General features: G+C 48.8%; 1 protein-coding gene across 6 annotated transcripts in view; it reads right to left on the bottom strand.

The window, feature by feature from the left end:
* CUX1 (cut like homeobox 1) overlaps positions 1-13,771 on the bottom strand; it is a 231,469-nt gene that overhangs the window by 145,233 nt on the left and 72,465 nt on the right. For all 6 annotated transcript variants that reach the window (XM_065731733.1, XM_065731728.1, XM_065731729.1 and 3 more), the window contains exon 3: positions 1,459-1,506. In XM_065731733.1, coding sequence (XP_065587805.1) covers positions 1,459-1,506 — 48 coding nt within the window. The remainder of the gene's footprint in view (positions 1-1,458; positions 1,507-13,771) is intronic.

The following is a 13,771-nucleotide window of genomic DNA, read 5'->3' as shown; positions in this document are numbered from 1 at the left end:
GTATTTGTGCTTCACTTCAGTAAGAGGGGATTTCTACCAACAAATCTTATTCTTAGACTTTATGAGACTAAATTTATACCAACATGAACTTCATAAACATGAGTGAAGCAGATACCTATGCAGGAAGAGTGTGTATGAGCCACAGCAAGGGCTCCAACAGGCAAAATCTAATGGCAGGATACTCCTTCACTTTAGCACAACTTGGATTTATGGTTCTTACTTGATCCTCAGACATACCCTTCATTAAAGAACAGTGCTGAAAGCATACATACACTTCAGTCAGTGCTTTGCAAGCTTGAAACTAGAGTGAAAAGGTTTTAAGAGCGCAGCAACTCACTTGGAGCAATTTTGAAGTGTAAATTTCTACTGGCAAATGGACTCACACAAGTCATCCTTTGTTCTCACAAATTGCTATTAGATATATCAAGGACAAAGTTGTTCTACTTATTTATTTATTTATAGCAGTACTTGGGAAATCGGAGAGTAAACTAAGAATTCCATGCTGCTTTTAAGATGAGAAATTGCTGCTTATTTGGGATACATATTTATCAGGATATGCAAGCAATCAGAAATGCAACCCTCATTACAGATAATAGGAGTTGTGTACTTAATTCTCTATGCAGATTTCTGAAAACATGCTCCTGAATTTCTCTGTGTGCTGATGGGAACTGCAACGGCACAAGATCAGCTAACAACTTATTGCAGACAGACAAAGCCTGTGCTGCTGCTCTGACAGGGCTCACTTTGAAAGCAGAGCTCTACAGCAGACCACAAAGCATGAGTGAACCCTAACCCCACCACACCCAGGCACTGATAAAGAGAAAATGAACTTGCAAATTGCATCATGGCATGGTCCAGCAGCCCCCATCCAGCCTTCATGTATTGAGTGCTCCAGATAAAATACCTGATACCTGGCTCAGCTGCCTCTTCCTACAGAAACCCTTCAAAATAACACCCGTTGGCTCTGAAAGCTGTGATGGCTCTGATCATGCACTTCTCATGGGGCGGTGTGAAGAGACACCAAGGAATGAGCCAGCCCTGGAGCTCTTAGCACTCTGTGGTGGTCTTCCATCCAACACCTGCCAACTTCAAGTTTTCCAACAAGCCCTCTAAAATACAGCTGGAACAGTTTGCAGCATCTTCACAGTTTTGCACACATCTGTCACACTGAGTTCATTGAGCATTCAAACCACCAGGTCACCGAGGCACACCAAGCGAGCGCGCGCACCGGGCTCACCGCAGGAAGCTTGCTTTCAGTGCTAAATGCAGGACTGGGTGAGTTCAGCTTGTCCAGCACAAATGCAACGTATCACACACATGCCAGCACACAGGGAAGCGGAACCTCTGCAATGCTCCCTGCTGACAGCTCCCATCCTGCCCTGGGCATGATGACAGGCTGTGGGCACACTGACCACGTGGAGCAAAAATGAAAGCACCAAGAGAAGCAGAAGCTCTTACCTCTCCCTGGAAACTCTTCAGTAACGGAGCTACCTGTTTGCGCAGGTCCTAGAAGACAGAAGCAAAACATTCCATCAGACAAATGTGAAAGGATGTGTCATTGTCAAGTTTTCCCTACTTTCAGGTCTGGAATACTACTTGAGTCGTGGTTGCATTTTGTGGGAGCTTTGATTAAAGCAGAAGTACATCTAAAATTAAGTTTGAACAAGTCTGCATTTCCAGCCTGACACATACCTCTATCTGTTGTGATAGTATTAATTAATGAAACTACTGATGTTAGGTAAGCACTGAACGTCTCAATCTCATCATTCAGCTGAAGCACTAAGACGATTAGAAGCAAATGCCTCTATCTACCTACACAGCAGCTACACCTCTGAACTTATGCTGATGAAATTCCCACAAATGGAAGCCAGGCTTAAAAAGAAGCATGACTGGACCAGCAGTCCAGCTAGGAGTGCTGTCATCTTGTACAAGGCCTGATTTATTTGTTATTCTCTTGAGATTGCTCTGACTTCAGCCATCACCGAACAGGAGACAGCCACACTGAAGATGAGAGTTTTGTTTGTTGGTTTCTCTCTAACTCGAGTATTTCTTCTTTAGAATTACAACACGTTGTACTGCTAAATTTGTTCAAATACTGCCTATAGAAACATCCTGAGTTTCTAGCATAGTTTTACTCCGCAACCAAGACAAGAAGGACAACAGAAGTACTTCTACTATAAAATTCTCAGGGGCCCCACTTTTCAGCTGGCTCAGGTCTCCTTTTCTTATGAATTCTCAGAAACACCATTATGTGCATGCCAGCAGAATGAAGTCCTGTGTCTCTGCAGAGGACCCTCTCCACTGCTCACACGCAGACAAGAAATGGCTCCTGCTTCTCACACAGACCCGTAGTGACAGAAAAAGGGGGAATGGCTTTAAACTAAAAGATGAGAGATTTAGGTTAGACTACGGGGGAAATTCTTAACTCAGAGGGCCCTGGCTCAGAAATGTGGGTGCCCCACTGCTGGAGATGCCCAAGGCCACGGATGGGCCCTGGACAGCCTGAGCTGGGGGGCACCCAGCCCATGGCAGGGTTATAGCGGGGGGGCTGTGAGGTCCCTTCCAACCCAACCATTGTCTGAGACTGTGACTCCACTTCTGCCATCATACTGCACTGCTGAGGCACAAGCAGTAACTCCACAGCACATTACAGCCAGAAGGAAAGTGCAGGAGGCACAACCCGAGGCCCTGGTGCTGCACGGCTCCAGCAGGGCAGCCCTGAGGCTGGTAACCCAGGACGGGTGGCCCCATCACGAAAGTAGGTCACCAGAAAAAGTTGGGATGTTCTCTGTTCCGATGCAATAACGCGCTTACATCTAGAGTCACGCTTACATCTAGAGTCACGCAGCAAGTCGGACAGCGAAGCACACACCAAAACACCCTCAGCACCGGGTTCAGTCTGATTTGCTGAAGGAAAAGCAGGCTTTTAGAGAAGTGGTTGTTGTCATTTAAATGACAAGTGGCAGAGAGAGCTGGAGAATTGGGAGCTCTCGCACTCCCTGAGAGATGGCTTAGGGGGCCAAACGCAAATGAAGCTATCAAAGACAAATGATTGGCCAAATTTCACTTCTTTCCTGATTGCTGCACTAGCGCACAGCTAATCCCCATCAAGCTGAGGATAATGTCACAGCTTTATAAGCTCATTCTTCCGTACCAAACCTATAAATGCTTCTGTTTTTACACCTAAACGTCTCCTGATGTTTTCCATCGTCCATTTTGGGACAGAACAAGGGTACGTGCCATAGTGTGCACCACAGCAGGCTGCCAGGTTGAGCAGCTTTTCCCATCTGCTGCCCACACGGGAGAGCAGGAGGCTTTGCCCGTTTGGTAACGTGCTTTCCTTGGAGCCTGATGACATCGAAGAAAACACAAAACCATCAGCGGCAAAATAAATCCTTGCATTCGGGGCCAAAATCTTCATGCACACTGAAATACAAAGCGTGCCAAAGCACGGGCGTACACGTGGGCACCCATCCCACCTGCCTTTGTGGATGGCACAGCCCCCAGCCAGGTTCACTAGGATGACCACAGGTTGCTGGGCAGACAGCACAGCCAAGGAACACACAGTCCCTGTGCCCTGCTTGTCCCCCCGCTCCTCCTCGCTCCCCTGGAGCACCTAAAGGTGCTTTTCTAATTCCTCCCACAGCTCAGCAGCATCCAAGCGTCAGACAGCTCGCAACCGAAGGGAAGTACAGATAAATAAACAGGCAGAAGTCAGGATCATGAATGCCATGAGTCACCAGTGCACACTGTGCTGGTGCAATTTCTTTTTGTCAGCTTGGAAAAATTCCAAGTCGGACATGGTCTCGAAATCTGACACTGACATAGGATAGAATAGAAGGTTACCTTCTTTTTCACTAAACTGAACAGAAAGAAAGACGTGAAGTTTGGGCCAGGGGGAACAGGCAGGGCTGGTTAGCAAGGACACCGTGCGATTCCACATCTGTTTCAGTGTGGTGGCCTTTAGTGCCTGGGCTGTGACCAAAACAGGAGGTGCCCGGCTCCAGCCCTCACGAGCAGCCTGCAGAGCAGTGCCTCCAAGCACAGCAGCTCCAAGGGTACATGCAACTGAACATGAAAACCAGTGATAATTTATCAGCGCAACGCACTGACACATCCGAGGGCTCCGATACGATCGCACCATCCGCCTGTTCTTCCATGCTGCCTGAGCGTGCTCGGTCTCCCTCTCTGTGATGATGTATTGGGATGGAGTGGTTTTCTGAACAAGGCTCTATCACAGACAAACCCGATATGTGAAGCAGAGACGATGAATTAGGATGCTGTATCGTTATCCAAATCAAATCGGAGAGCTGGAAGCGAATGCAGCCTTCTCCTCTTTCTGGGAGCACCAACAACTGGTTAATATTTTGATTAAGCAGCCACAATCCGAATCCCAGGGATTATTAACTCCCTTTCCATTCGCATTAAAAATAACTGTGGAAAATAAGCCAAGAATAAATCTATGGGAAAAACCTGGGTGACAAACTCATCTTTCAGACAACTGCATTATTTCTCTCTCTATCTTAGTACACAGTGCAGTACAAAGGACACATCGGTGGTCGGGGTACTAATGCCATGCTGGTAATTTACTGGAGGTCTGAAGCTGTGCAGCATCTTCTGATCTCCCCTCAGACTCTCGATCTCATTTACTTCCCAAACGCTTATCTCTGAATGTCACAACAAGAGCCCTCTGACCCTGGTTTGATAAAGCACTGCAGGAAGCTGAGCTCGACCTGCATGCACCTTCATCATCTGCACAACTCTCATGCTGCTGTAAAACAAAAACAAACCAAAAGAAACGGGCAAACACCGTTTCCTGTGTCTCTGCACCACATTTCACACAATCTGTTCCATGTATCGCCACACCAAGAGCCACAGGGGCTGCCAGCTGTGCTGGGAATGGCAGATGTGAGCCACAGCCTGCTGGCAGCACTGGTGACACCATTAGCTCAGCTGTCAGCACCTCCCTCTGAGCTGCCCTGTCACCAGCCAGGTGCCCGCTCTGCCACATCCCACCCCGTGGCATTTCCTCCTCATCAGCCCACACGGAACGAGGAACTCAAGCCCAGAGATGCTGAGCACCCAACTCTGGGCATCTCCTGTGTGAGCTGCGAAGTGACGGTCAACCAACCAACCAAGCAGTGCAAAACCAGCAGCCCAGCGTGACACCCCATACAGATTGGCTGCGTGGGGCTGCACGGATCCGTCCAATCCACACAGAGAGAAGGAAGGGCACTGCCCTGGGAGGAGCCCTCATGTCAGCCCCTCTCCCAATGGGCAGCGTGCCGTCCCACCACTGCTGGGACACGGTGGGCTGCAAAGAAATACACCATCTCCAGATCCTCCATCTGCATGCACAGAGGAGCACTGTGGGAGACAAGGCTTTATCTCTGATTGGTTTCACGTAGTGTTGCTCTGAAACCAGCGTCCCAGGCAGCTGTCCGAACAGGCGCCGTGCCGCAGCTCAGATGACTTATTTAATTCCTAAAATATAAGACAAATTAAATCATACGAGCAAACCATTTATTGCTCAAGTTCAACTACGATTTAATGAGATACAAAAGCTCTTATTGCTTAAGGGTGCTAAAGTATTTACTTGAAATCTGATCATTAAGGAATGAATCACGATGCTAACGATTTCCTACTACTTTTCAGCTATTGGAATATCCTGACGTGCCGGTATTTCCCTGCACCAAAAAATGTGCTTTTCTAAGTGACATTTATAGATACGTTTCAACACAGCGCAACGATAAATAAAAAATCTCAATTTACAGTCACTGAATGTACACCACAGCGTTCTGAAATATTTCAGCTCCCAGATCTTGTGCAAATTCCATTAGCTTTAATTATTTATTAGCAGTAGATTTAGATTACTGTTCTTGACCTATTTTTCAGCGTACGGACCCACCCAGCACGAAGTGAAAAAATATTCCATTTGTGAAGGGCTGCGACTGCAAGGAAGGAGAGCAGAGAGAGCACATGAGCTGTGATTCAGCGGGAGACGCTCACGCCGCGGGGACGTTAGGAAGCAGGGCACACACTGCGGGGTTCAGGCGGGAGGAGATGCCCCGAAATGAGGCAGGATGGCTGCTGGGCTCCTCAGACCTGCGGAACCGTGAGCCTGACAGCTGAGTGCTTGTGGAAATGCCCTCCTGCCCTCCGAAGCTCCCAGTAAGCACAGTGACCCAGGATGGGCTCGTCCTGCAGCCCGGTGTGCTGCTGGAGGCAGACCTGCTCCTGCTGGGCGTGAGCGGCGGAGGCGTCCCTGCTGCGGCACTCTGCTCTCAGTGCACTGCTCACTTGAGCACGTCCTAATGGAATCTTCTTCCAGCTTCTTCCAAGCTCAAATAAACCCAAAGCTAACAAGTTTATCCTGGGCTTATGCAGACACGTATAAACAGACCGCCTACCTTCACAACTGTTTAAAGAATCAGCTGTGCAGAAGGAGAACTGTTGCACCCATATATACGTGTACGTCTGTCTCTACACACACAGACCGTATAGAACATAAAAAGATATTCTTTTTTAACCTGACTTCACAAACGAATGCACAGAGCCATGCTGAAACCTCGCCGCCATTTGTAAACCAGCCAGTTAACACTGGCTACAAAAGACACTGAACAGAAACAATTCGGAACTTTAAAACTGGAGTTGCTAGGAAACAAAAAAGATCATTCAAACAAAAATGACTCAGGTAGGAGAGCGCTGGAAAGAGCCAATTCCAAGCAGATGAAAGGCTGATCACTAAAACCTCGGTGTAAAATGGGGAGCGTCTGAAAAAAGGTCATTATTATGAGTCTTAAAAAATTAACGTGCCTAATGAGAAGCTAATGACATGGGCCGTGACTCTGCAGAAGAGGCACCTACGAGTGCTGTGGTCCAATTAACAACACCAGTTCAAACGCGGCCTAATGCTTCACACAGCAGATTTAAACGAGGACTATTTAACGTGAAACCATAATTGCGCCCGTACTTTTCCACCTTCCCTCCACCACCAGCAGAGCTGTGTGTGAATCAGCACATCCAACCTGAGCTACGGGTGGAAGCCTGAGCCCGCTGTGCCAGCGTGGGGAGGGAGGGTGCGCCCACTAAAAGCCTTCATGGTCTGGGATGACAACTCATGGTCACAGAGTGGTTTGGTTGGAAGGGGCCCCCGAAGCCACCTGGTCCTGCAGTGCACAGGGACACCCACAGCTCCACGGTGCTCAGAGCCCTCCAGCCTCACCCCGGGGGTCTGCAGTCCCAAAATTGCTGTGAGGGAGAGTGGACAAACTTCCCAAAAGTAAGTACGCTGCTTTAAAGACAGGATAAGTTTGGAAGGATAATAATTCCGTGTTAAATGTTAAAAGAAGGGAAGAGCTTTTCTCCTCCCAGATCCGGGCCGACCACAGGTGAGTCAGGGCCAGGCTGTGTGCTGGAGGGACATCAGATATTGCACAGCTTCCCTTCTGCTTACCGTTACTTATCACACAGACCGTGCTCTTAATCACCAGCTCACCTGCAAGTAATCAGCTACACGTACTGATGTGTATCGTCACAGATCCCCTTCTCCCATGACTGCAATGGAAGCATCAGAGCTTTTGGGCCGGGGCTGCTGCTGTGCACTGCAGGCAGTGGGCCCAGGTGACCTCTGGGGGTCCCCTCCAACTCAAACCATTCTGCGACGCTGTGATTTACCACATCTAATTCAGCATGCCTGCTAAAACCCCCCAAAGTCCATCCGTCATCCCCCTGACCTCAATAAAAGCGAAATACGGCGCAGATCTCTTCGTGTCGCTTCTGTAAATGAAGCAACTGAGGAGAAAACAAACTTTTGCTCCCGTGGTGCTTCCCAGCCATGTTCCTGCTGAACCGCTCTGCCCGCAGCGCATGTGCTGTGGTAGCACACAGCAGAGATAAATGAATCATCCACACGAAAGAAAGCAAAATCTCACTGCAGCCTTCCTCAGTGCATTTAGTTAGCTGAACCTGAGAAATAAAAACCCACATGGAGCACTCTGGGGCAGCAGCATCTCCTCGTGCTGGAATAGATGGTCTATGCTGGGAGCAGTGCCCGAATTCAAACAGTGAACCGCACTGCTCCGGGGCGCTGGAGGGGGGGAAGAGGTCTGGGGGAAGAAATGCAGAGGATCGAAGATTTAAAAAAGAGACAGAGCTGAGTGAGTGCCGTTCTGAGCGCTGTTTTTCCATCGCAGAAGGCATGCGAGCCCAGCGCTGAATCACAATGAACTCAGTAACAGATTAACATGAGACACACTTGTGTAATAATAAATCAACAGAATTAATACAAGCTTATCTTCTCCTAACTTAGAAGGGGGAGGTGACAAATTGCACTTAAGGAAAAACAGTTTTACTGTTGCTAGCACAAGCCGAGTGTCTATAGGAGACTGCTAAATTTAGAGAGCTGCCTTTTGGTTATAGCAACGGAAATGAATTCAAGGGCTTTTCTGTGTTGTTTTTAATTTTTTTTTTATGTTTTTAAGAGCTCCAGAATGTTAACTCATCTTCTTGAACCTCCCACCAAAAGCAGAGCCTTCGGAGCGCCGTCCTCCCTCCTGCTCCTCCTCCTCTCCCCCTTAACTCCTCCGGGCTGCAGCAGCGCGGGGACGCGGTGCGGTTTCACAAATTCCCTATCTCTTGGCTGGAGCTGTTTGGCTCTGACAGATGAATCAGAGAAGTCCATAAACGTCTGGAGGATTTGTGCAGACTTTTCCTTGTATGACTATATATGGCAACTGCAGATGGAGTTATCTACCATCACTTCAGCCCAGGCTGCAAACTTTTTACCTTATTCCTAATGTCAAAATCCCTTATCTGCAGTGCCACAGAACCGGACGGTCAGATCCCTTTCTCAAAAGCATTTTCCCACTCTTTATAAGAGTGTAAAAGTGATGTGGGACAATACCTGGATTAGGATATTAATGGATAGGTGGAGGTGCCTGCTGGGCATGGTCAGTGGATGTGGATGGGGCTGGGCTCTTTTCCTGCCCCAACGTTCTGTGACTCTGTAAAGATACTCTTCAGTAAAACCTAAACTGTAAACAACTTGTTCCTGCTCTGAAATACATTCATGTGAACAGCAACCAGAACGCGATGCTGTGAAACTCAACATTTTCATCTGAACTGAAGGCATGCCCCTCAGCAGCCTGCAGATGTCTTCTGTTACAGCTTACCTGAAATGCCAGTTACCACCATGGCCAGCACAGCACTAACTGGTAAATAAGAGAAACAGGGGAGGTCTGAACTGACCGACTGATGTACGCAGGGACTGACGGAGGGATTCCAACAACACCTGCAGCAATCCCTAAATCCAGAAAAATCTTTGTTTTTTGCTTCTTGCTACATCCATCTTTGGTTAGTTTTCATGCTGTGTTTCAAGTACGTGCAAAGCAATCATAAGTGATAAAGATCCGAAAGCTTTCAGCCAGATCCAAAATGGGCTCCAAAGAGGACACACTGAGTCCAAGCGGCTTCCAGCAAAACACTTCCAAGGCACCTCAAAGGTGACAGGCAGTGTCAGGGAATGCAGTGAGGAGCTGAACCAAAAGCCAGGGCTGTTCCGGGGCTGTGTCCCCACCAGCACAGCCCTGGGCTCTCCCAGGAGAAGCATAAGGAGATAACCTCAGGGCTGGCAGCCCAGCTTCCAGGCAGGCAGCCCTCCTCCAGCACAGCCCACCTGCAGCAGCTTGTGGCAGTGGCACGGCCCCGGACGGTGGGGACACAGAGACCGGAGCGACCCTCGCAGTGTCTCACAGTCCTGCAGAGCTGAGGACTGAGGTAACTCACTTGCGCACGGGATCCATCAAAGCAGACAAGGGTGTCCAACACGCTGTGTTTGATGCTGCTCTTGAAGTTATCATTACAAAAGCGGGGAAATGTTTCATTGCCATTATCAGAGGATGGAAGTACAAACAGCTGTTGGCTCCTACTGCAAGAGGAGGGATAGAGTTCAGCTCTACTCCATACGTGTTTTAATAGTGCAGAGCTTAGGGAAGGAGGGCAGTGATTTCTCTCCCATCTTTCCGCTCAACACCTCTGACAGCTCTGATACTCTATAGTGTTACTCATTAAAACCAGCACACCGAAGCACGCCATGTGTTCATGAAGTTCATATTCATATATGTTTAACTGCATTGACAGAGCAAGGGAGAATTGCTTTCAACTAGAAGAGGGCTGAGGGCTGGATGTGGGGGAGAAATGCTGTACTCAGGGCAGTGAGGCCCTGGCACTGCCCAGAGCGGTGCTGCCCCATGGCTGGAGATGCTGAGGCCGTGGATGGGCCCTGGGCTGGGCAGCCTGAGCTGGGGCAGCCCACGGCACAGCAGTCAGAGCTCCATGAGCTTTAAGGTCCCCTCCAACTGAAGCTGCTCTGTGATTCTGGGATTCTGAGTTTAAGAGATCATCGGACACGAGTACTCATCATCTCATCTATAATGGGGTAAAATTTGAGGACCTCCATTGAAATGGCAAAAGCCAAAGAGGAAAAGGAAAATCTCCAATCTCAATAGTGTGAAAATCACCACTTATGTGAACTGGAGTACTGCAGCCTAAGTCACTGCTCACACTAACCAGGAGTTTCAGCTGATGCAAGTAGGAAGCTGGAGCTAGGAAAACCTACTGGTGACCTATGGGAAGGTAAACTCCGGCTGTTCTGCCCCTCATCAGCTGTGCTAACAACAGTGGGCATTAAACCAACCCAGTGACCCACGAAGCTCTCCTGCATGGGGGGTATGGGGCTCAACTCAAATAGGAGAGAGCTCAGGACCCCGGGGGGGTCCTCTAAAGGGCACATGTGGAAAGAGTTAAAGCTTCACACTGCTGTTCCCCCTCTCCCCCTCATCAAGTGTCGGCTGTGATAAGCTGAAATTAACAACCCCGCGCTGCGCCACTTCAAATGAAAGGGGAACAAAATTCTTTGTGCTATTCTAGGTATTTTAAGTTGCATATGAGCATGGTGTCTAAATATAGATGGCAACAACAAGAGGAGGCATTGTCCCTTTGGGCACGTTGAATATTATCTCAGAATTCCCATCTTCCTGGGCTGAGCCTGTTTTCTTTTCCTTCTTGTTACTTTTCCTACTTAGCACAGCGTGTGTTAACCCCTGTTTGGTTGCACATGGGTCCATTTCACCAACTTGTTAAAAAAGAGGGGAAAAAGGGAAATGCTGACTCCACAAAAGCACGAGGAAGGTGACCGGTCAGCCCCGGCCTGCAGAGCTGTGCTGCCTTCCGAGCACACCGTGGAGCTGCTCAGAGGAGAGCAGGGCATCGATGTGCAGCTCCAACAGCTTACTGAAACAGAAGGCCAACTTGATATATTTAAGACACAGAAGGGTCTTTTTCTCCAGGAAGCAAGCATTTTGTTTTCAGGTTTCAATCAGATACCTAAGAAATAAAACCACTGATTACTATTTTTATAGCATCACGGAATGGTTTAAGTTGGAAGGGACCCCCAGAGGCCACCTGGTCCCCCTGCCTGCAAAGCACAGGGACATCCACAGCTCCAAGCAGTGCTCAGGGCCCTCCAGCCCAAGCCTGGGGGTCTGCAGGGATGGGTACCCCCTCCCTGAGCAGCCTGTGCAGTGCCTCGCTGCCCTCAGTGTGAGCAAAACCCCTCCCAGGAGCACGGCTGCACTCACTGGAAGCAACGGACCGCTGTGAGCCTTTAATATTGAACACAACACGACCTGGCTGACGGGGCTGCTCCTGACTTCTCAAGGATTTAAATACCTTTGAGTGAAGTGTACACTTGTGCTTAATGTACCCGATGCACTTAGAACATGGACAACACTCCATTTTTAAGCTGCTTTCTATATAAAGTTTAATTTTTAAAGGCATCTATAAATTATCAATGACATCTGTTCTGAAAAATGTCGATTCCTATCCTTAGGTTGGTGGAACCTTTTTGTCTTGTGTAACACCCTCTTCACATTCAAGCCACGCTGAAGCCCCATTGACACACGGTTTTCAAGTGATACGCTGCTATTCTAGGATTCCATTATTTAGACAAGTCTCGTTCTAATGTAATGACAACATTAAGTAAACACAACTATTTCTGGTGCCCTTCTAAACATGTGGTGATAACCACCAATGATTTGAGTCACAGAACCATAGTACTTCACTGCACGCTCCGTGCAATGCAGTGGCACTCATCACTACCAAGGCTGGAACTTAGATGGCTGCTTATTGTGACAAACATGGGCTTGTAACCCCATCTGTCAAAATCTAATTTGGGATGTTCTATTCTGTTTATCTAATTTTACCATGTAGTCACAACTTAACATGGCATTATTAACCTGTATAAGCATGTCCAGAGGAGGGGCACAAAAATGATCCCAGGGGTGGAACATCTCCCCTGTGAGGACAGGCTGAGAGCTGGGCTGTGCATCCTGCAGCAGAGGAGGCTCCAGGGAGAGCTGAGAGCAGCCTGACAGTACTTAAAGGGGCTGTAAGAGAGAAGGGGACAGACTCTGAAGAGGTCTGTTGTGACAGGACAAGAGGAAATGGCTTTACACCGAAAGAATGGAGACATAATGAAGTTGTTTCCAATGGGGGCAGTGAGGCACTGCATGGGCTGTCCAGAGGGGGGTGGTACCCATCCCTGCACACCCCCATTGTGAGGCTGGGGGGCCCTGAGCACTGACGGAGCTGTGGGTATCCCTGTGCACTGCAGGCAGTGGGACCAGATGGCCTTTGGGGTCCCTTCCAACCCAAACCATTCTGTGATTCTGATGAACAACTCATCTTTGCTCTCCAGGCTAACACACTGGGCTTGGTTTTGCCCCTCCTCATTCTCTGAGCAGTGACTGAAGACCTCACACATACTGATGTACCCCCTACATTCAAAGCAAGGTTTCAGCAAATACAGCCTTGAAGCTACTGCTGCACTGAGTGCTCTGGTTCTGTATGAACACATCACACACTGACACCACAACTCCCCACGCCGTTTGTCACAGGGCAGCACAGCACACAGTGCCCGCCTCACTGTCATGGCGCAGCGCTGCCGACTGGATGCTGAAATCCTGCTTCCTGGGCATGGCCAACATGAATCAAAGGAAAAAATGCGCTCTATTAAATCTATTTGCTCTGGGATAACGGGGATTCATCACCTAAAACAAGTGGTCATTAAGATTCAGACGTGCTCCTGGATGAGCCGGGATGGCACAGGTGAGGTTGTGATGGTGTTTGAAAGGAAGGTGAATGTGTGCTTATTCCAGCGGGCTGTGGGTTAAGTGCATCGCAAACACGGTGGGCTTTTCCCTCCGCATCCCCTCAGGGATGATCCCTAACACGTCATCCTGAGAGATGAAAGCGGGAAGAGAGCAGACAGGGCTGCCTGAAAAGTAAATCCAGAATGGGTACTTCTTACGTGGCTGTCACAAGCAGCAGCCTGTCCACACTGCACGAGGAAAAGTGGCCTTGTGTTCAAAGAGCTGGAGCAGAAAAGGGTCACCCAGTGATGCTCAGTACAAGAAGCAGCTTGGTTTCACACTTGGGACGAGAACTTGGTCCCAAAGGACAGAAAGGAGGCTTAAATAGCACAACCACATAGTGCGTATGGAAATTAATACAGCCGCACTGTACTGACAGCTTTGGGAGTTGTCAAATTAACCACAGACGTCTCTCTTTTCTCCTCCCATTTTTGAACAGGGCACTCTCGTTCTGCTGCTTCGCACACTGGAGCTCTGTTCAACACCTTAAAGCCCCACATGGACTCAGCACCGCTCCAGCCACACCGTGCAGCGCTCCCAACGCGACGGGAGTGCTCTCC

Source organism: Cyrtonyx montezumae, unplaced genomic scaffold (assembly GCF_038088225.1).
Source record: "Cyrtonyx montezumae isolate F1298 unplaced genomic scaffold, pur_monq_1.0 scaffold_15, whole genome shotgun sequence".
Taxonomy (NCBI): domain Eukaryota; kingdom Metazoa; phylum Chordata; class Aves; order Galliformes; family Odontophoridae; genus Cyrtonyx; species Cyrtonyx montezumae.
Note: the sequence above shows the minus strand (reverse complement) of the source record. Positions and strands in the feature narration are given on the sequence as shown.